This window comes from Lytechinus variegatus, chromosome 8, assembly GCF_018143015.1.
Source record: "Lytechinus variegatus isolate NC3 chromosome 8, Lvar_3.0, whole genome shotgun sequence".
NCBI classification, from domain to species: Eukaryota; Metazoa; Echinodermata; class Echinoidea; order Temnopleuroida; family Toxopneustidae; genus Lytechinus; species Lytechinus variegatus.
This window is the reverse complement of record NC_054747.1, coordinates 3643272-3667299: the sequence shown is the minus strand read 5'-3', so window position 1 is coordinate 3667299 and position 24028 is coordinate 3643272. Positions and strand designations below refer to the sequence as shown.

Genomic DNA, 24028 nt, shown 5'->3' with positions numbered 1-24028 from the left:
AAGCTCAGAATTTTTGCTGGTACTTCACACATAAACAGGATGAGCTGAACTGTAGAAGAGTGAGCAGTTTGAGTTTTCTCATGAGATACTTGGTAAACCTACGTTGCACTCTGAATGACTGGCGATGGTGAAGTCCTCAAGGTTATATTCTATACCCTATTTCATTCAGAGATTTGATTCCAATGCGTTCATGTACATGTACAGTTCATGAGAACAATACCACAAGGTCCTCTCAGAACAGAGTATTGATTGGTGTGATTCATATGTTGGTAAAACTCACAGATGCTAAGGGTTAGAGAGAGAGAGAGAGGGGGGGGGGGGAATCCAGAAGGGGACTGAAGATAGGACTGGAATATGCAGCAAAAAAGGAAAAGCAAGAGAAAAAGGGAGAAAGAGTGAACAAAAAAGAAATACAATGTAGAGAGACAAGGATGTAGATGGTGGGAGAGGAGAATAAAGAGGGTCGAGTGGATAGAGGGACGGAAAGAGGAAGGCGAGTTGGAGGGAGACAAGAAGATAGAGAGAGGGAGGAGAAAGAGCAAGCACAGACTAACAATGATTTAAATCCTTCTTCAATTTTGTTGCTCTTAGAAAAAATAGAAACAATCTGTTCCCATCTTCCTTGAACTCCCAAATAAATGCAGGTACAAGATCAGCTCCGTCCGTCTCATTTACATGGTCATGGCATGATCATATCAATTACACACTGTGCATTGTTCACATGTTAAAGTTATCCAATTGACAAAATGAATCAAGGGATCCATACCAAGTGTCCATCATACATGAAGCACTGCAGAGCAGAGGTTGAATTTACTGGTAGATAATAATGGCTATTTCCTGCTCTGAAGGTTGGTGGTTTCTCCCAAGTCATTTATTAACTCAATGATGTATTGTATAAACATGAAGTTCCTATTAATGGCATGCAAGCACCATGTCTTTTTGATTATCTCCAATGATGACTGCAATCTCCTGGTTGAATGAATCGTGCTGGAACCAACAGGTTATGTTTTCGTATAGTTACACTAATTTCATGCTGGAGTTTTGAGATCCAGTCAATAGTTTGTAATATAAACTTGAAGTAAACACCCACCAGGTTGTGTTCTGGACAGCTACTACATGTTTATATGTTTCTATAATGGTAGGTTATCACTGCGAGATCCAGTCAATAATTATTAATATAAACCTGAACCGAACATCCAACAGGTTGTGTTCTCCATATATGTATGAAGGTTGTGAGATCCAGTCAATGGCATTAATATGAACCCGAATCATACACCCAACAGCTTGTGTCCTCTACACACCTGTTATGGTAGAACTATGAGATCCAGTCAATAGTTTTAATATTTCCCATCCATAGGTGTTATACTATCAATGGTCTGTGTGCAATGAAAACCAGATTTACACTTTACCATGTCTGGAGAGCATTCCATGCAGTGTACACACAAAATCATCAATCAGGTAGGCGTGTCTCTGTTTGGATTCTGAGTTTTTCCAGTCCCATTTTCAAAGGTCAGAGGTCACTGGGTTTCCCTGCCTGATGTATTCTCCTTCAGTGTTGCCTTCAAAGATCTATGCAGAGATAAAGTTGATAAGACACACTTTATAGAGATGCCTTGAAGCTTTCATGTACTGTGCATGCCTGCTATTCACCTGATGAAATGAAGAAAAAGAAAGATGAATAAAATTTAATACTAATATAATACACAAATTAACATGAACATAGTTACCCCATTATCATGTGAGGGGATGTGGCATAATGTTTTGAACAGAGCCTTGAGAACTAAGGCGATGTTTATGCTTACACTTTTCAGGCCAGAATAAGCGTTTCCAAACGTGGTTAGTCAAAAACACCGTTGCGTCCATGCTTACTTTCATTTAAACGCTGTTTCAAAACGCCGATCGTAAACTCACAAAAAGGTGCGTTTGTAAACGTCGTTTGACCAGAATCAGGCTTTCTGGGGAAGTATAAACAGAACCACGATCGTAAACGTGTTTAAATGACGTCATTTGGTACATGCTTCCGGTGAGATGAAAATCTGCGGGCAATACAGTCGTATTGCTCCATGCTTATCTCCACGTATTAACAATTAACTATCAGAAAAAAACTTTCGAAAAAAAGGCGCGCCCAATTTGACCTCGCTTTACGATGCGAAGCCAGCTGGAGATCATGATTTGCTCTGAAAAGTTAAGCATAAACAGCACTCCCAGAACCACGTTTACGATCAGCGTTTTGAATCGACGTTTGAAATCGCTGATTCTGTCCTCGCAATGGAAGCATAAACACACCCAAAGAGCAATGCAGATGTAAACCCATGTACCTACATTCATCACTCGTCCTGATGAAGATCATTGATGATCGAAAGCTGGACTAATAAAGGATGACACGAAGCTCCGACTGCCCTGCACATAAACATGTGTAAACCAATTCACTTTACTTCTATTAATCCTTCCCAACCGGTCGACAGTGTTCAGCTCTTGGAAAATTTCTTTCACTGTATGTGCAATAATCTGATATTTCTCCTCCAAAGATATTTTAGTTGTGAGTGACAGCAATTGTTCACCTGATAGATGCATGTAAAATAAAGACAGAGTGAACTCCTAATATTGACAATAGTATGCCACATTCAAACTACATGCAAATCTTTCACACATGACAAGCAGCCTAATCTGGTATCCAAGGTTAAAAAGATTTGCTCGCTATCATCCCTGGCAGATACTTTTAGGTTATTAAAGGCAACATTAATCATTTGTCTGCTCAACTGAAAAAAGTGAGGTATGGGCAAATGCTGATTTACATTCAAATTGAAATCTTCATGCATGATTGATCTGTCATGCAGGGTTAAATTATTAAATTGTGAGAGTGTTATGGCTAAACAGAATGATATAATAAAAAACAAACATAAAAATAAATATGCATAATTTCAGGTATTTCTGAAAGGTACAATGTTGTGGGGATGAAATGTTGTTTATTGGTAACCAAGCCTTGTTAATTACAATATCTGATTTTTTTTTTGCTTGGCAAATTTTTCCTCAGGAAAATGTGCCCCCCCTTTCGAAAAATCCTGGATCCGCCCCTGCCTACAACTACAATTAAACTGGTGTTGAGGTTGTTGATGATGATGTTGCTGATAAATTTTATGATAATGGTGACTATAAATGATAACTGTGAGAAACAAGATACAATATATAACAAGTCATGGAAATATGAATAAAAAAATGAAAATAATATCAATATAATAATAGCACCAACATTAATAATCATATTGATAAAAATTGATCAAAATAATAAATCCCAATTCTCATCACATACTGGCTCTACTACTCCAAGAAGGAATACAAATAGCAAACTGTAGAACCATGCGTCAACAAATGGATCATTATCACCATGGTAACATATGCTGCATGTAAAACTGAGACAATTATGATACATATGCGCAAATAGTGAAACATGTAGAGACAGTGATTTTTCGTTTCAAAAATGTGTCTTTTCCATTTCTGAAAATCCGTAATTCCATTTCAACTGGATCTAAAAATGGAAATTCCATTCTGTCACTGAAAATATACACAGCAAAGACCTGAATTCCGTTTTGCAAAGGTGAATTCCATGATGGTTTTTTTTTACATGAAATTATAAGAACCAAAATAATTTCAGTTTTATTTACCAATAAAACTGAAAATCACTGTCCCTAAACATGTACATGTGTAATCATATGCTTGGTTTGAAATAAATTCACTAATTAATTCAAAATGAAGATATCATCATAAATTTAAGCAAAATATTTAACAAAATTTTCAAACTAACATTGACAAAACGTTGGAGTTTATTTGAAGGATTAAAATGTAATTCCGAGCTGCAAAATTTCAGTTTGACAACGACAAGAAAGAATTCACTAAAAAAATCATGGATCTAATCCCGATTATTACTCAGTTCAAAATTATGCAACCCTGTGGATGCGATAACAAAGAGATGTTGCAGGGGTTTATTGCCATTTCGTCCACTGCCATTTTGTCCACTACCCACATGGTCTAATATCATTTCGTCTACCATCAGTTGGTCCACTATCCACATGGTCCAATTACCATTTCGTCCAATCACCATTTCGTCTAATAGCCATTTCGTCTAATAGCCATTTCGTCTATTATCATTTGGTCTAATAGCCATTTGGTCTCATGGTATTTTTTTGCCAATTGGTCCAATAGCCACTTTGTCCACTATCATTACGTCTATTCCCATTTGGTCTAATAGCCAAATGGTCTAAAGGCAAATGGTCTAATAACCACTTGGTCTACTTTCATTTCGTCCATGTTCCATTTGGTCTAACTGCATTTGGTCTACTATCACTTGGTCTAAACTCATTTCGGCTAACAATCATTTGGTCTAATTGCCATTTGGTCTAATAGCCAATATGTCCAATTGCCATTTTGGCTAATCACCATTTCGTCTAATATCTATTTCGTCTAATACGCATACTGGTCTACTATGCTGCACTAGCGCCCTCTACGACCCGAGTCGACACTATTCGCGATTGTGGGCCTAATTAATTACCAATTCTCTTCAACTTCTTGATTTATTTTATCACTGTTGACTAGTGTTGTTCGTCATTGATTACTTTGCATTATGGAAGTGTTTTCCACCCAAAGGGGGAAGCAATGTGTGTCTTATCGAGGTTATACATACACGATACGGGCGAGGAAAAACGGAATGGTATACTGGCGATGGCGAAAGGGGGCGCCAAAAAGGGGAAGGAAAGAGAGGAAAAGAAAAGGGAGAGAAAAAAAAGAGGGAAAGAAGAAGAGAAAAAAATGGGGAAGAAAGAGAGAAGGAAAAAAAAGGAAGAGGGAAGATGGAGAAAGAAAAGGAAAAAAGGAAAGGGAAACATCTCATGCTTCGCGCTCGCATTAATAATTTATTGAGATATGTATCCTGTACATAATAACAAAAGAAAAATGATTAAAATCTCCCATTTTTGAGATCTGAAAATAGGGAAACAGCTTCAGCTCTTGCTGCGCGCTCACATTTTTATTTATGATACATCCATCTCTTCTTGAATTCCTTCAAACAATCCTTAATCTGTTACTTCTTTATGTCAATTAACCAACATTTTCGGCAATAATTGCAGTAATTGTTCATTTTAAGATAATTATGTATCCTGTATTACAGGGAGTGTTCAAAGTGTCCTGAAATATCAATTTTTTTTTAACTCGCCGTGCACATGTTTGTATATTCATTTCTTAACTGGATATATGACGTGGATTGTCAATGTCTAATTCCTTCCTTCAGCTTTTTCTTGTCTCATTCCCCGTTTTCTTTTCCCTCCTTCCCTTTTTCTCTTTTTTTCTCCCCCACCCTTTTCTCTTTTTTGGGGGCCGTCAATAAGGAGGGGCGGACGCTTTGCCCTCCTCGAAATGCCTATGTATCCACTTTATGAATGCTTACAAACAGTCCTTAAAACGTCATTTTTCATGTCAGAATATCACAAATTTCGACCCGCGCTCGCATTGTTTATTTAGATGTGTATTATGTACAAATTTACAAAAAGTGATTAAAGTGTCCCGTTTTGAGGTCTGAATATAGGAAAATTTCAGCTCGCACTGTGATGTTGCATTTACAAAAGTAAAATATGTATCTTCAAGAATTCCTAAACGCAGTCCTTAAAACGCCCCTGTTTCATGTCAGTATATGGAAAATTCTCAGCTCGCGCTGCGCGCTTGCAATCCTCGCATTAGTTATTAATCTAGAGAAATGTTCAGGATTTCAAACAGTGTCAAGACTTACGATTTTATGTGTAAAATAATAGTGGGCCTACATGAAATAAAATGTTTATAAAAAAAAAAAGATCAGCTCGCGCAAGCAAAAAAAAAAACACGGAAAAACCCTCTTCGATCCGCAGACAGGGGAATATATAAATGAATGAACATTTTTCGAGCAACAGCCCCCCCCCCTGCCCCCATTAGCAAAAGCTAGATCCGCAAAAGGGATGTGTTATAATTATACCCGGCAGGCCTATATACTCGCGACCAAAAATCTACTCTAGTGATTTCAATACCCCCCCTTCCTGTAAACTCCTGGATCCGCGCCTACGTAGTAGTAATTATTTTAATTATGTATATTATTTCTATTATGCTTATCCTTATTATTATCATTTTTGTTAATATTAGTAATATGATCATCATAATTATTATTATTAGTAGTATTATTGTGAATTTTATTATTATTATTATTATTATTATTTATTAGTATCATTATGATGATTATCATTCTTATTATTATATCCATTAATTGCTACAGCATGATCACAAACATTATACTCATCGTTATTGTCAATACTACTAGGCCTACATTTATTTTAGGCGCAGGCGGGCTTCTAGCGACGGGAAACGAACAAAAAGGGAGAGGATAGTACAGGGAAAGAAGAAAGGACAGATCGGGAAGAGCTCTTTTTTGGGGGGGTGGGGGGTATATTGATCAATAATATTTCTTTAAAAGGCTATATTGTCTTTCATCTGTTTATCGTATTTTGATATCGGAATACAATATTCTCCTTTCTTTTTTTAAATAAAAATTGAGCGACAAATTAAATTAAAAGGACCCTTTTCCATTTTCCCCATCTTAGTTCCCCCTTTTATATGTGTGTGTGTGCGTTTTAGGGGGGTGGGGGTGCCTGAATTGCTGTACCCACTGAATCGACCCTTGCGATAGTAGTTATCATCATAGTTTTTAGGGTTTTTAACTAATATCATCAATAATTTCAAGGTATTAAAGTCATTTCGCTCCCCTCCTCGGATAACGCAAATTATTTGTATTAGACGAAATGGCTATTGGACCGAATGGCTATTAGACTAAATGGCTATTGGACGATTTGGGAATTGGACGAAATGGTTAGTAGACGATTTGGTTGGTAGACGAACTGATTATTGGACCTAATGGTTGATGGACGAAATGACTATTAGACGAAATGGCAATTGGACGAGTTGATAAGTAGACGATGTGGATATTGGACCAACTGAACGGTGGACGAACTGGTTAATGGACGATTTGGCATTAGACCAAATGGATTTAGACGAAATGGTTGGTAGACGAAATGGTTGTAGACGAATTGGCTATAGACTAACTGGCTATTAGACTAAATGGCTATTAGACGAAATGGTGATTGGACGAAATGGGTGGTAGACGAAATGTTGATGGACGAAATGGCATTAGACGAAATGAATGTAGACCATGTGGTGAGTGGACGGGATGGCAGTAGACGAATTGGCAATTTACCGTTGCAGGGTTTAAAACATGACATTAAAACATGATCAATCATTCCATTTCCAGGGAATTTCATTTATAATCAAGAAACTGTGCAGCTTTGCAGATTTCATATCATTCAGAATTTAAAAAAATTATGAAATAATCATCAAAATACACTTACCTTTCATCCTATTATTTCTGATCATGTTGAGAATGTGTTGAAAGAGATGGATATAAAGAGGTCTAGCTTCGTTAGCAGAATCTGGACAGCCTTTATCATTCCTGTATCATGACACCCTGTAATATCAACAGCTGTGCTGAGGGAAAAACAGACGGTGTTTTATTACGTTTGATCAAGCGGAAAACTATTAAGGGGAGCGTTTTATAAATGTTTGCATTTGAAATAAGGGTAATTTATTCTAGCGTGTAACAACTATGCGATAGGACGAAGTACATGTTTCACACTGTAAATGTTTGATTATTAAAGATAAATTCCAGTTTTGGTAGCGATCTCAAAATGACTTTTTACAGAATCTAATGTAATGACCACCCAAGTGTCTGTTTGTATGAATAAAAAATATGTGCCAAAGGATTCTGGAAGAAATTGTGTAATTGCTGAGAAATCAGCAAAATAAGCGCGGATTCAGTCACTTTCGTCGGGTCTTTATTCCAGCAATAATAATACACTGTCCCACGTGTGCCTATTTGTGTTGGTTATGTTCAGTGTGAACATTTTTCAGCGTAGATTTCAAGATTTCACAAAGTTCAGTTTATGTAACTGTACCAGATCTAGATCCTCGATGATATACTGACAATTAAGCCTGGTTTTACAGACATTCTCATGAAATCAGTGTTTACTGCAACTACTGGCATTTCTCTTTAATAGTGTGCATTGAAAATGATCCATATTTACAGGGTTCATGTATGCAAATCTTATCAAAATTTCAATTTACTAGTTTAAATTTGTATCAGTTGTCTTGATTTTTTTCTTTAACTCTTGCAAAATAGATAAACATGTCATAATCACTTAAATTTGAATGTATAATAATAATAGGCATTTATAGTGCCATCTATCTAGAAATATTCTATTATTATTATTACCCCGGCTTTAGCTCGAGCTGCCTTTCAGCGCTCATGCATTCAAGGAATTAATCCTGCCGGTACCCATTCACCTCACCTGGGTTGAGTGCAGCACAATGTGGATAAATTTCTTGCTGAAGGAAATTATGTCATGGCTGGGATTCGAACCCAGGACCCTCTGTTTCAAAGTCAGAAGACTTATCCACTGGGCCACAACTATCAAATTTTTATTGATCGATTCACAACAATTATACATTTAATTAATTGTATTTCCCGCATCAGACACTAAAGAATGAAACCAACTTTCCCATGTCATTCCACCCTGAATCAAAATATATATTTTTTCAATTGATATTCAAATCTTATCAAATTTAAAGGTCAAACTTGTCCATCCCAGAAAATATGTTGATTTAAAATTTTGAGTCAATAGAGAGAAATAGAAAACAAGTGTCACACCGAAAATCACTTAAATTTGAATGATGAATTATCCAATTTTTTTCATCAATTCTAAAAAAAATGACAATATTAATTATTTGTTTATTTCCATTAGGCAGAATTCTAAGAACTAAATCAACATTTCTATGTAATTCCACCCTGAATCCATGGTCAGTTGCATTACACTTTTCCATGTCTTTTCAAATTCTTGTTGCTGTCAGTTTTACAAGGGTGAGACTTTCTGTCAATTTATCTTGACAAACAAGGCTGCACATGTATACAGAGAGATTGTATGCTGTACTAGTATATTATGCACACCAGGATGTCCAAAAATCGGTCAGTCGCATCTATACACAAAATGCACATGGAAAAAAAGGGTTACACTTCGTAATACCGAAGGTTCTTTATTCCCAAGGTTCTGAATTCCGAAACACGTAAATTTCCTATACCTCGATGTTCGTTATTCCGAACATTTGTGGCATTATTCCGAAGGTTCGATAATCCGAAAACGAAATAAAGTTCGATGTTCCGAAGGTTCGTTAGTCCGAAAACGAAATAAGGTTCGTTAATCAGAAAAAAAATAAGGTACGTTGTTCCAAAGGTTCGTTAGTCCGAAAACGAAATAAGGTTTGTTAATCGTTCGTTTTCCAACCAACGAACCGTCGGAATTACGAACCTCATTTCGTTTTCGGATTAACCAACCTTCGGAATTACGAACCTCACTTTGTTTTCGGCTAATGAACCTTCGGAATTGCGAACCTCATTTCGTTTATTTCGGACCTTCGTAAATACGAACCTTCGGAGTAACGAAGCTTCGGAAATACCAACGTATGCGGAAAAAAGAGTGGCTGATTACTTTTTTATAGTTCTTTTAAACAGCTTTACCAATTTAATACTTGCAAAGCATTGCTAGATGGCATAAATGTACTATCTAGAAGTATCAAATAAGACATATGAATTTGGGAAGCACCTTTGAGATTCTTTTGTGGATACAAAATCTCTGGTAAGTCGCATTACGATCAGTTGCAATAATACACTTTGTCCGGCACCAGAAATTTAACATTTTTTTTAACCCTTCCTGCAACTTATACTGTATAAGCTGTTATTTTCATGGGGGTTTTATTTTCGCGAATTGCCGATCCGCCGAGAATTTAACAACACGCAAAAATATTGATACATTTATAAGTCAGTGCCAATATCCCCAACAGCAAAGCTTTGCTATTGAAAACATTCAACATAGTGGAAACTAGCACATCAATGATGTGGAGCACATCTGGCATCTTGCAACAAAATTGAACGATTTTTTTTCTGTGTGCAAAGTAACCCCATAACAAGTTTTTAGCGGGTTTCATTTACACATATTTCCCCTAAACAAGAATATGACCCCTAAACAAGCTTTGTCTACTTGCTAACAATACTACTACTACTGCTACTACTGCTACTACTACTACTACTACTACTTCTACTACTACTACTACTACTACTACTACTACTACTACTACAACTACTACTACTACTACATGTACTACTACACTCTTAACATGTTGGGGAACATCCTGTCCACACAACAATTGGTGAAAAACTTATCCAACCCTGGGTAGTTTTCAACTAATCCTGTGTAGTTTTCACCCAAAACACACATTGGTCAAAAATACTACCCAGAATTGTAAAAAAAAAAGTTGTAACCAATTAAAAGTATACAACTACTAACCATGGACCTGGCCACAAAGGATTACCGGGTATATATTTCTACCATGTTTACTGGGGTGCTGTGACAGTAGGTGGTGAGACCGCCTCGAAGTTCGTCAGTTCCAGGTATTTTGGTAATGTGAAAGCAAACTACGCGTAATTTCCCCGAAAGAAAATATCCACTAAATATTAGGTACTTGGCGAAATTATGAGAACTTTCGCGGGGATTTTTCCAAGGTAGCAGGTATTTTGGCAATGTGAAAGCAATTTACAGGAACTTTTAGCCAAGCATGTCGTGGGGCGCGGGGGCCATGGGTGGCTGCTGGGCTAGTGATTTTGAATGCTTATCAGACCATACTGTGCATGCTCGTATAACTTCAGGAACTTATCCCGAAGGATATGCTTCGGGGCTGTGTGAATGAAGGAATAACTAATGGGTATTTTTTAGCCTAAAAAGTTCTCGTAATTTAACAGGGATTCTTATGATCGAGACGGTTTGAAACAACCTAATGCTCAGCATCCCTAGTAACAGTAGAATATCCCTCCAAGGACAGGTCCTTGCTGCTGACTCCTAACCTACCTATCAAATATTATACACGCACTGCACCAGTGTACGCATATCAAGTGAGCTTCCTTCTATAATACTTTTTAGCAATCCTGCAAAAAAGGTGTTTACACCCTTTGCATTCGTTGGACTGTTGGAGTAGGACAAATACAAAAATAACCTTGTTTGAAATTGGCAGTAAGATTTTATGTTTAGTTATCATGCCTAAAGAAAAATTTATATTCTTTCCTTACCATAATTAGATCGCTCTTAAAAATGTAAAAAATTGACATCTTAAATAACAATTTGCCCTTGAATAGGCCAAACCGTGTGCTATAAAAAGGAATGCTGTTATCTTCTGTTGTTTTATTATTTACGAGCCTCTTGTTTATTGCTCTATTACACTCCCTGAAATAATTTCATTTACTTGAAGAAGCAAAAAACTTCATTAAGGACATGCGTGCCAAAGATGGGAGTTGTGTTAAAGGAATAGCTTTACGCATCATTTTACCATCAATAAATAATTGCAGTCCTCTTTCTGACTATTCTGACCTTTGCTTGAAGTTGAGGTTACAATAAAAATAAGGAACAATGAAGTATACACAAGTATGCCATTACTGTAGTTCTACCCATAATCCCCAGCATGCCCAGAGCATTGAGATTTTGACTTTATTCAGAAATCGCCTTGGTGTGAATGTTAAAAGAAATTTATTTAATTCAGCTTTCATCATGGTAGGAGCTGGACTTTTTTGGCTTTTGTCTTGCATACTAGGTAAGGAATTGATCAAATTCTTTCTTCATTTCTCAAAATGCTCGCCACTTAAAGGGATGGTCCGGGGTGAAAGTATGAATAACTTAATAAATAGAGTAGAATTCACTGAGCAAAATGCCGAAAATTTCATCAAAATCGGTAACAAATAACAAAGTTATTGAATTTTAAAGTTTAGCAATATTTTGTGAAAACAGTCGTCATGGATATTCATTAGGTGGACTGATGATGTCACATCTCAACTTGTTCTTTTGTATTTTTTTATATGAAATTAGGTTTATTCATATTTTTTCCTCCAAAAACTAGAAAAATTGGATTGACAACTTATGTACAGTGAGGCGCATTTCATTGCTGCAACTTATTTCATTATAAGGGAGACATATTATTCACACAAATATGAAATAATGAAAAAAATATGATTATATGTATGGTCGGGGGTCCTAAAGCTACGCGGGTCCTAAAGCTACGCACCACTCATCGCGCATGCAGTTTTTAATGGCAAATGCGCACTCTGTGTGTGGAACTGTGACTGCAGTGTGACGAACGATTCCTTTTCAATTTTTTCTACATGGACTGCAGTAAATCTCTAAATGCAGAGAAAACCCACAATTGTTTAGAATTTTGGAGTTACATTCGATTTAATTTCATATTATCCTATCATAATTTGAGCAAATTTTAAAAATTGAGGCACAGGAAATATTATTTTTTTTGCATGATAAATCGGTGCGTAGCTTTAGGACCCCTTCTACATCGGGCGGCGAATTTAAGAGGTATTCAGAAAACACGACGGGATTTTCGTATTAGTGAGTTTTGTGATATTTTCTTTTTGGTTAAGGATCTTTAGAATATTTGCCACAAATTAGTGAAAGATGATTTGTTCAAATATAAAAATTGGCATATTATACATCGAGTGGAATTCACTGAGCAAAATGCCGAAAATATCAAAATCGGATAACAAATGATAAAGTAATTGAAGTTTAAAGTTTAGCAATATTTTGTGAAAACAGTCGTCATGAATATTCATTAGGTGGGCTGATGATGTTTGATGTCACATCTCCACTTTCGGTTTTCTTATGTTATTACATGTATGATGGGGGCTACTCTATGTATTAAGATATAAATACTTTCAGCCCGGACCATCCCTTTAATGTGTTTTCACTCTGTCTCATATGGTAGAAACCAAATAAATTACGCTGATTATGACTTTAAAAAGACAAAATCTTACCTAATACATTCAAGTTAACAATGCCCATAATGTAGTGATATTTCACCAATATGTATCAGCATTTATAAGCAGACCAAATTCTTTTTTTGGGTCGTTTTTCTTGTTATTACTGTATTCTCAAATGAAATGAAGGCATATCAAATAGTTTGTAAACTCGTAGAAAACAATGCAAATTTCTACCTTCAAATGCAACACTATATAGTGCGTCTTTTCTCCCTGTTGCAACATTAAAAGAGGTACTTCAGGCTAAAAGTTGTGTAGCTTAAGGAGCATAATCACTAAAACTGTGAAAAATTTCATCGCCTTCACAAAGGATAAAATGTTGTGAAATTCATAAAACTTTTTGCTCTGTAGGTGATACAGTCACATGAGCGAGCTTAAGATCCCAACGCAATTCTTCTCTAAATATTTTTTCTCCACAAATGTAAAAGCTGGATGAGTATTGATTTATAGTGCAAGAAAATCATTGATGGAACTTGTTTTGCTATACAAGGGAGGCATTTTTACATTAATGTATGCAAGAAAAAATTGTTATTTCATTAAATAAATATCAATTAGGGCATGCAATGATGTTTATCTTTTACAGAAATTAATCAAACTGCAAGTTGAAACATACTATTGAAGATATTATTTTTGGACTGGAGCATTCTATAATAAAAGGCAGGTTAACCCCAACATAGTTGATTTAAACAAAAAAGAGAAATTAAATAAACACAACGCTTGAAAAAGAAATAATCGAAATCATTGACTCTGGATATAAACTAAGAAAATTATGACATTTGTAAGTTTCTTCCGCTTATTTTTTCACAAGAAACTCATGTTCACAATACTTGGAAATGAAAATGAGAAAGGCCATGATATCTCATTCAAATATATTTTTTTTTAATTCATCTTGTTGTTTAAATCAGGGCCCTGGGAACCGTTTTATTTTTTTTACTACGGTTGCTGATGTAATTTTTTTTCACTTCAAAATGGGTGCAATTTTGGGGTTCTGATAAATTTGCCCCCTCCCCCCAAAAAAAATTAAATATAGAAAAAAATAAAAAAAAGGTTACACTACAAAAAACAATGTCATTTGGGGTATATTTATCAATTTTTTTTTCAAACCTTCCAGAATTCCTGGGGGTGCTGCCTATCGAAAAAAAAAATCATGCAGCACCCCCGCTTCCCAGGGCCATGGTTTGAATTCACATATTTTGATTTTAACAGATATGAAAACGCGGAGAATTTTAATCAATGGATATTGCAATATTGGATATTTAGCGAGTAATCAAGATTTGTTTCACATTATAGTGGAGAGAAAATAAAAAAATTTCCTCTTACAAAATCGAAAATAAATAGTGAGGGAGGGACTTCATTTTTTACCTGTCTATTCATGTCTATCTTGTCATTAGGGTTAACTTGCCCTTTAAGGGTACGATTTAGATTTACTTTCCACTCTGTGATAATTGTATCCTATTGAAGGTGAAAATTTGCACTATTTAGTGGATTTCACATCCTATGTACCATGTAAGGAGCAAAGGCAACTTACCAGAGCCCCCTTAGTTACGCTTTTAGCAATCTACCTATTAAAGACAAGTAATAAACACCTATATAGATAATTACGATCCTTACGATTTTTTTGAAAGGCATTCAAGGACTGTCGACTTCTCCCCGGATAATATGTGGGAATGAGAGAGGAGATGAATGGCATCCAAGGCTGACGTATAAATTAGAAGAGCTCTTTAAGTCCCAAATATCAAACACATCTATTGCCTTGCCCTACATATCGTCTGCATCGATAATGGCAGCCTGCACACCAGGTATGAAGGCTTCGAGGCCGGTTTCGTGACTACATTTTGCCGGCCACGGTTTCAGCCTTAATCCCATTATATATTGTTCTACAGAATAAATTGAAGATAAGTGGACTCCTGACTTTTTGAACCCCCACTACCCCTTCGTACCCAACCTTAACCCTAAAAAGACTGGGGGGGGGGGGCTGATTCATATCATATCATGGATCCTCCTAGAACATCCATGGATATATATGCAGCAAACAAATCAAAGAGAATGACCTTCTTTGCCATTTATTTGTCCAATGAATGTACATAAATCCTTGATGATTCGAGTAATTACATTTCATGAAGACATATTTTTTAAAATTATTATTTGGACATTAATAACGGTTCTCAGGCAGAAACTGGAGAATGATAATCACTCCTGTGCGGGCAAGGTTCACAGTCCTTTCCAGCATTTCTTTAGAGTTGCATTAGAATTACATCACCCTATTCTCTGTCTATTATCGTTTTTTCTTTCTCCATTCAGACCCCTGCTTGAACGGAGGGGTGCGTGTCGTAGAGGGCGGTGTTTATCAATGCAGGTGTCGTGGGAATCACGTCGGACATTACTGTCAATGTGAGAAAATAAACACCTGCATTATTCAAATATTATAGCCAAAATCATATTATTATTATTATGGAGGAAGTGAGTGATAGATTTAATGTAATTTTTTAATATAAAAACACCAATTTTCTGAGGTTAAGGAAAAATGTACAGTGAGAAAAGCAGAGTACACACTCATATATTCCGTGGAATCATTCGAATATGTACCGGAGACAATTGGTAGTTTATAATTACCACATCTAAAACTACTAAGAACAATTCGTTTACGTTATGGAAGCTCAATGAAGTATTTCTTAAAGTGGAGAATTTTGTCTGAATATTCAATAAGTTGTAGAGTGTGAGTTTTCAAATATCTCAGACAATAATTTCTGTGGATAAATACCATTGAGACGTCGCAACGGTCTACCGCACCTTTCACCCACTTGCAACTAGTGTTCTCACAAGTATTCCATAAAAATCCTCATTCCGAGTTTTTCCAATATCGCCTAAACTTTCTTTTACTACGGAGAAGTACAAATTGTGCTCTGATAACAATTTTGTCATGGTAAATACTTTACACAGAGTATGGTCATTGTGCGCATAAACCATACAGTCTAGCGTGCCAGGTGGCGTATCACTTCTTCAACTGCGCCATCCAAATTACAAACATCATCATGACCGGGCTCTGTCCGCCGACTAATTATCTTTTTACATCGATCGCAAAATATATCATTGGGTAACGTGGGTGGTGTTTCATAAAGCTGTTCGTAAGGTTACGCACAACTTTACGCATGACTGGAACCTGTTCTTAGGTGCGATATCAGTTACATAGGGATATCATTTAGCACAAGGGTCACCAGACGTGCGTAATGTCATTCGTAACTTACGAACAGCTTCATGAAACGGGACCCTGATATGTTTGCACCATGGGCTTTATTAGTTTGGTTAAAACTATGTTTCTGATAGCTGTGAATGTAAATTGTCAAAAGAAAACGGGTGTGATAATTGTGATTAAAATTCCCTGTGTTTTTCTTTCTTCCATGTAGAGTACCTGGCATGCAGGTACCAGGGGAAAAACGTCCAGAAGTATTTAAGATAATAGGTTATAATAAACCCCTAAAAAAGTTTTGCAACTCAGTTTTGGGGATGATATCTTTTTGGTTAATGAAGTATAAAAGGTGAAACTGGTATCATTGGAAAGCTGAATTATTCCTCTTTACAATGACATGCCATTTGCTGTGATTATGTAATCATGGAATATGCAATCACCCTGAACATTGAGAAAAGTCAGAAGTGAAATGTTGCAAAATGCATTGATTTCTAACAAGAGTCTCCATTTCTATAGAATTTCTACCATGCAGGTGACAGTGAATGCACTCGGTCCATCCTCAAAACAATTGGAAATTCGCTATTGGAAACGATGCATTTTGCAACATTTCATTTCTAACATTGCTGTTTATTATCATGTCTGTGTATTACAAATGACACATAATTGTAAAGAAGAAAAATCATGCTTTCTAAAGATATCACTTTTACACATGATGATGGCACATTAAGAAATTTATCAGCACTCAAACTTGCAGTTTGAGTTGCAGAACTCAAACATGACACGGCAACAAATTTTGCAACATTTCATTTTTTACATTGCTGCATATTTATCATGTCTGTGTATTTCATGATAACACTACTCACTAGCATTACAAATGACACATGATCGTAAAGAGGAATAATCATACTTTCCAATGATATCACTTTTACATATATGATGATGGCACACTAACAAATTTATTAGCACTCAAACTTGAGTTCCAGAACTTTTTTTGAGGGGTTTATTTTATTTCTCTCCCTCCACATTCCAACCTCTCTCTCACCTTTCCCATTCATATCTCCTGTCAGCTTGCAGAATAGTTATCGAGAAGGATCGCATATATTCTGTGTTATCACACAAGACCGCCGATCTTTCTGGTATAACCAAATTGTCGTTCAAAATACGAGGAAGTTACCGTTTCAGGTGTCTTTTAGTTATCTGGTCCACAAGCAAGATGTATGTCTTAGAAGGTAAGTTATGAAAAGTATGAAGTGTGATGGTCAGAATATGGTAACCTCTCTAGAAAAAATATCAGAACAAAAATCGAAAGACTCGGAGAAATATGTACAAGGACTGATTCAGTCAGATCTTTCCCCATCGGCACTTTGTATGAACACGGATCTATTATAAAGTAGTAAGTCCATGACTCCGGTCCATGTCAGTGCATGTTGCTCAAAATACACAATAATGAATGACTAAACGCATCCACTTCATAACGCTTTAATACCTTTTATCAAAAGGGAAGAGCTGACAAGGATGACCGTCACTTCTGATTACCTGACGCATTTCTATTCATCTTGTGAGCACTGATCAACTATGTGATTATTATCTTAATATGGTATTACCCCCAATACAATATAATTCTGTAAAAGCAAATGCACAGAGAAAATGTTTCTATAAATATAAAACTCAAAAAAAGTTTGGAAATCTGAATTCGATCGATAATCCCTCCTCGTTTATAGTAAATATCAATGTGTAATTGATACAAATAGATCATTTAATTCTCTTTAAAATGATACCCTACATGATATCACATGGAGGTGCAGTGCCTTGAAATATGGGGCGAGGTCAAAATTCAAAAGTTGCAAAATGACACAATATTGAAAGTCACTGTTCTTTTTTCCGTGGTGATGAGTTTCTCAGCGGTTTCATTTGATTTTGATTGCTAATTCCTCAACAGTTTTGAGTAAACATCAATGTTTAATTAATATCAATAAATATATCATTTAATTTTCTTTCAAATGATACCCTACATGATATGATTAAGGTTCACATGGAGGTGCCATTCCTTGAAATGTAGGGCAAGGTGAAATTTCAAAAGTTGCAAAATGGCACAATATTGAAAGTCACTGTTCTTTTTCAGTGGTGATGAGAGAGTTGAGTTTCTTAGCGTTTTCTTTTGTTTTCATGCACCTTAACATTAACATTTACATGGAATCTACATGTACATGTAACACACCTCTGCACAAGCAAACACATAAAAAACAAACAAACATGCATGGGTATTTCAAACCACGACTCAAACCATGTTATCTCACAGAATCATCACTACAGAAGAAGGGGCTTGATTTGAATGAATTTTTATCTCTATTGACACAGACAAAAGAATCATGTTCTGTATTGACCCTTCATGACAATTTCTGCTCGTTTTGCAGCTTTTCAATTCAGACCTCATCCAAAACTTTTGAATCCTGCTCCTTTCGTGATGGCATGATCATGACAAGCATGGTATCATTTTAAAGAAAATTAAATGACCTTTTGAATAATATCAAATATGCTTTGTGTAGAATTGGGAGTTGGGAGAAATTAATTGCCAAATACAGATTTCTAAACTTTATTGAGGAGTTTATTTATATAAAGACACATAAATTAAAATGGAATTGAACTTGATTTGAATTAAATTCTAAATCAGGAGACTCGGAAAGAGTTGCACTTTATGACATCATGAACAGGGGCAGATCCAGGATTGTCCAAAGGGGGGGGGGGGGGCAAATTAAGGACATTTCATCCCCTAAAAAAATTGCAAACAAGTTCAAAACAGGGAGCACCTCTGTTTTCATGGCATTTTTACATTACTAATTATAAATTTTGCTTTCCAAAATGGGGGCAAGTGCCCCCTATAGCCCCCCCCCCTGGATCCACGCCCGATCATGAAGATGTAACATTTTAATGAAACAGAAAGTATGTTGGTAAGGGTTTGTCATGGTTGTTTCGAGGTTTGCCTGCAATACCATACCACTCTGGATATATTTGATGCTAACTCGATCTGTTACATGTATGTATTTTGTTCCTAAGTGAGCTCATTTGACCCTTTTTTATCTACTAGTCAACAGTTTCTCAGATAGAGCTTTTCAAAATAAAAAATTACAATAAGAACGGAAAGAACCGCCAGGAAATTGAACTTTCTAACCGCTTTTAGTTTTAGTCTAGCAATCTGTTGACCTTTGAACCTTTCCGCGCATAACTTTTTAATGGGAGGTCAAGGGTATATAGTGCTGTATATATTTTTTTGGTACAAGACGACAAACAAGTTGACGTGTCACTCAACACAATCAGAGTATTAAAAAAATTACTCCCATGGACCTCATTTGACCCCAAACAAGGTCAAGATGACCATTATAAAAGTGACACCAAGTTGAAATTTGTTTCTTTGGATGTCCACAATCACATCAAAAATGAATAACCAGACTTTGATAATTTGTCGGAGTAGCCATGCTGCGTGACTATTTGGAGAATTTCATAAAAAAAAAAAGATGAGGCTCCCGATAAAAGCATACCATTATGGTATCTTTGCCATGCAGAGGGAACTTGCATGGATTGGAATCCTTGATTCTGATTGGCTGTTGAACACCTTTACCATGGTAGTTATTATTGGATGACAAAGTTGGCATGATAGTAACCCTTATGCAACGGGTCCCTTCAACAGATTTTTCCGGGTTTGTCTCTGTTGCAGGGTTCTGCGTTAATCCTTTGAAACGTGTTACCATATCAGTGTATAATTTGGCGGGCCTACATGGCGGTTCTGTTCCTGAATCTACAACACAATTTTCTGGTCACATCGATCTTCACCGTGATCATTCAGAGTTTGATTCGTTTTGGATCGAACAAACCGACAGCCATTTCCAGCTCGGACTTGACGGGGAATCTACTCCATTTTTGAAGACCCAATGGAACAGGAAAGGGAGCTGGTCTCAGTTGGGCGTGGGCGGACCTCGCGGTACAGAATGGATCATAGATCATCCTTGCCACCGATAATTCAGATTATCAGAAATTCACTCAGAAATGAGCATACATGTGTAACATTATAAGCATCATTATCATCGTCATCATCAACATTACCGTCATCATCAAACTAATGATGATGGTGATGATAATGTTGATGATAATATTAATGACAAAATTGACAATAATAATTATAACAATAATAAAAATAATAATAATATTAATAATAATAATGATGATAATAATAATGACAACCATTGTTATCATCATCATTAGAAGAACAGTGTCGAACTTGTGAACATGTTTTAATGTATGCATTTTTACGAACCATAACGTCAGTGGCATTGGGTAGAGAGAATATGTATATTTTACTAAATTATCATGCACAAATCATTTCTTGGGGAAGGAGCTTTTCCAAACACATTCTTATTTTATCTGTCATATTCAGTGTACTCACTTTTGGCATGCTATTCCTATTGTTAAAATTGTAAATTGAAAGGGTATTTGTAAAAGACTGGCGGGATAAAGGCATTCTTTTCATTAACAATTTATTAGATGATCATGGACATATTTTGAGTAGAGAAGAATGTAAGATATTCTGTACATATTCAATGAATATGAATGAATGCATTATTATGCACTTTGTCAAACTATCAAATGCAGACATGTAAATCACAACTAGAAAATTGTAATACAAAGGTAAGTGGGCCATTGTGTCCTGCATATGCTTTCAGCTTATTGAAAGTAGTCATGTTAAAAGAAAAAAATGACCAATTGATTTCTCTTTCTCGTAGATGATGCTGATGGCGTTTCATTTGATAATAAATATATGCAGTATTATTTCAGAGTTATTTCCTGGTGTATGGTTAATTCGACAGTTCGTTGCTTTCAGTACAGGCTTCTCAATATGATACTTTAAAGGATCTGGTGAAATTCAAAATAATTCTAAAAACAGATTGTTTATTCTGTAGAAGAGAAGTTGGGAATATTGTGCATTTCTCTAGATTTGAATCGTCTACGTGATTGGTAAAAGAAAATTGTGGTAGTATCGAGTACTTTGTAATACATGTTTTATTTGGTTTTATTTAAAAAAAATAAACGATGATTTGAATCGTGTAATTATTTGGGCTAGACAACGATATATCTTTTTGGAATACATATCTTTTCCTTCCTTTTCTATTCCTTTTTTTTTCGAGGTAGTTGAGAAACATATAAGGAAAAATTACTTTAATGAAATTGAAATAAAGCTGATAAATTTGATGAAATGGCTAAATTTGGGGAGAGTACTGGTAGTTTACATGTAGTATACGGATAATAAATGATGAAAATGATGATAATTGTAGTAGTAATAATGATACTACTACTACTACTACTACTAACTATAATAATAATAATGATATGCATCAATCGATGTTTATTGTATGACAATGTATTATACTCAGGGGGGGGCCACTTCCATTTACGAGTGGATACCATGCGCGACCAAGGGGTCTAGAAAAGCACCCAAAACACATATTTTTCATATTCTGAAAATGCACCCCTTAACTATATTGGCGTGTGAAACCCTACCATAAACAAGTATTGGGAACAAAACGATACTCTTGGCAAGTATTTCCTGAAATGAACCCCTATTAAACAAGTACAGGAATATATTTATTGTTTTGTCACGGGTTTACTACGACCCCACCTTCCACACCTCGTGCAAATCGGACCCTAAACACATAATGTTGAGGCAAACAGGACATCCGTTATCAAACATTTTAATTTGATTTTATCAACCCAGTAAATTTGACCCTCAACACATTCCTCTCAAAATAGATACCCTTTTTTCACTATTTTTGTGTTTTTGACACCCTTATCACGTTACGTACGTAACATGCCCTATCATGAAAAATGTATAGGCCTATGGGGATAGGCTGTGATAGTTGCGTGAGACAGAGATTTGAGGGGATGAACAAGAGTCCAAAATGCTCGAGTCTCACGCATAATGCGTGAGACTTGGTAGCTCTGCTTTTCAATCTCTATTTTTGATTAAGAAAAAATAATTTAAAAATGAAATTTACATAACTACACTCTACAGCCAAGTTATATGATGAATAGCTGTATTGGAAACTGACAGTGTAAGAAAATCAAGCATTTGTCCCTTAGAAAAAGAGAAAATAAGCCATAATTGCCACCCTTATTTTGCCACACATGGAGATGTAACTGAGAACAATGTTATATCATAACCTTGTTCATTGAATGAGTGTGGCATTGTATAGGCCAGGCTAGAGTATAGGTCTACCACTTGTTCAATGCTACCATGGTGTTGTTGTTGTTATTCGTTGTGGGTCGTTTCCACACCCAAACGATCTCCTCAGTATTCTCTCAGTGTTTGTCACAAGGTTGATGAGCTGCTAGGTACTATTTGCTACAGGTGCTAGAAGTTGGCATTGGTGCTTTTGATGAAGCGAGCCAAAGAAGATGCTATTATTGATTGCATTTGGGGTGACAATTTTGGGTTAGCCCCAAGGAGGGAAAAGAGGGATATATCTCGAAGATATGAAGGGGTGCTTGTCCTTTGATATCCAACGTCAATGGATTGCAATGCTACCATCCTGCCTGTGGAGAATCTACAGGTAGGACTCACTCACACAACATGCGAGGTTAGTAATACTAACGGGTAGGACTATGGTATGCCAACTTCTACTTCTATGACCATACTCAGCAGGATCCATAAGTCAGGATGTAGTGCTAAATCAAATGCCAATGCTGTATTGGCATAAAAAATCATTAAAATATCACTTCTGTGACCAAAATTACAAATTTCCATACAGTTGCAATTTATTTTTCAGTAGTAACTTGGGAAAATTTTTTGTATTCACCAGAGCGCTCAAAAACTTGAATTTTGGGCATATTTTTGTGTACGCCCTCTATTGGTGGAAAGTAATATGGCAAGAAATTTTTCATTTTTCAATCTCTATTTTTAATTCAGAAAAAATAATATAAAGAATAAAATTTACATAAGAGCTAAGTTATATGATGAACAGCTGTATTGGAAACTAACAGTGTAAGAAAATTAATCATTAGTCCCATAGGAAAAGAGAAAAATAAGCCAAATTTGCCACCCTTATTTTGCCACAAATGGAGATGTAACTGAGAACTGAATGAGTGAGGTCTACCAGTACCAACATCAAAACAATCATGTGGGGCACAATAAATGGCTCAATGCGTTTACAATTTCGCTAAAACAACCATAAAACATGATTTCTATTTTATAAAAATCAGAATATACCTCATCTAGACAGACGACATCAAACTGGACTGGGATCCGGGGGAATCCGGGAAATCTAGAAATCTCCAAATGCCTTGTTGTTCCAGTCTTCCAATTCAGGCACTAGCAGCATTTGGCTAAACGTAGGATCGTAGCTGTGCTGAAATCGGCGCCGCCGCGCGCCGCCTACGTCACTTTAATCCATGCCTTTTGCCTTTGTAAACCTTTATATAGTTTAGAAATAAAAATCTTAACTTGACGAACAAAACCACTTCCAAAAATTATTTTTTTCTAGATCTACCCACTTAATATGAGACTGCGAAGCTGAAAGTTAGATATTCACGAAAAGTTGACTTTTTTCTCGCTCGCGCTCGCTCGGTACTTATATCAAGCAATTTTTTTTTGGATGTGAGCGCCATGCTGCATATGTGCCCCCTCTTTTATCACGCATATTGAGCTTCGCCCTAATAAAATCCTGTTCATACCATATAATGATCGAGAAATTTTTTACCCCCCCCCCCCCAGCTACCGATCTCTCCCAGGACCAAAATCCAGTTAAAAACAAGTAGAGCAAAACCAATTGAAACTGCAGGCCATTTACTGGTTAGGGAAATTGGAACAACTGGTT

The 24028-nt window shown here is 36.1% G+C and overlaps 1 protein-coding gene and 1 long non-coding RNA gene across 2 annotated transcripts; one reads left to right on the top strand and one right to left on the bottom strand.

The window, feature by feature from the left end:
• Positions 1 to 524: 524 nt before the first annotated feature.
• LOC121419838 lies at positions 525 to 23556 on the bottom strand. The gene is made up of 3 exons (XR_005970634.1): positions 23422 to 23556; positions 7416 to 7551; positions 525 to 1650 (listed from the first exon to the last, which is right to left on the bottom strand). It is a non-coding gene; the product is annotated as an uncharacterized LOC121419838 (long non-coding RNA).
• LOC121419837 lies at positions 17177 to 20291 on the top strand. Its single transcript, XM_041614299.1, has 2 exons — positions 17177 to 17395; positions 19879 to 20291. The coding sequence occupies exons 1-2, from the start codon at positions 17380 to 17382 to the stop codon at positions 20178 to 20180; spliced, it is 318 nt and encodes a 105-aa protein (XP_041470233.1). The 5' UTR covers positions 17177 to 17379; the 3' UTR covers positions 20181 to 20291.
• Positions 23557 to 24028: the final 472 nt, after the last annotated feature.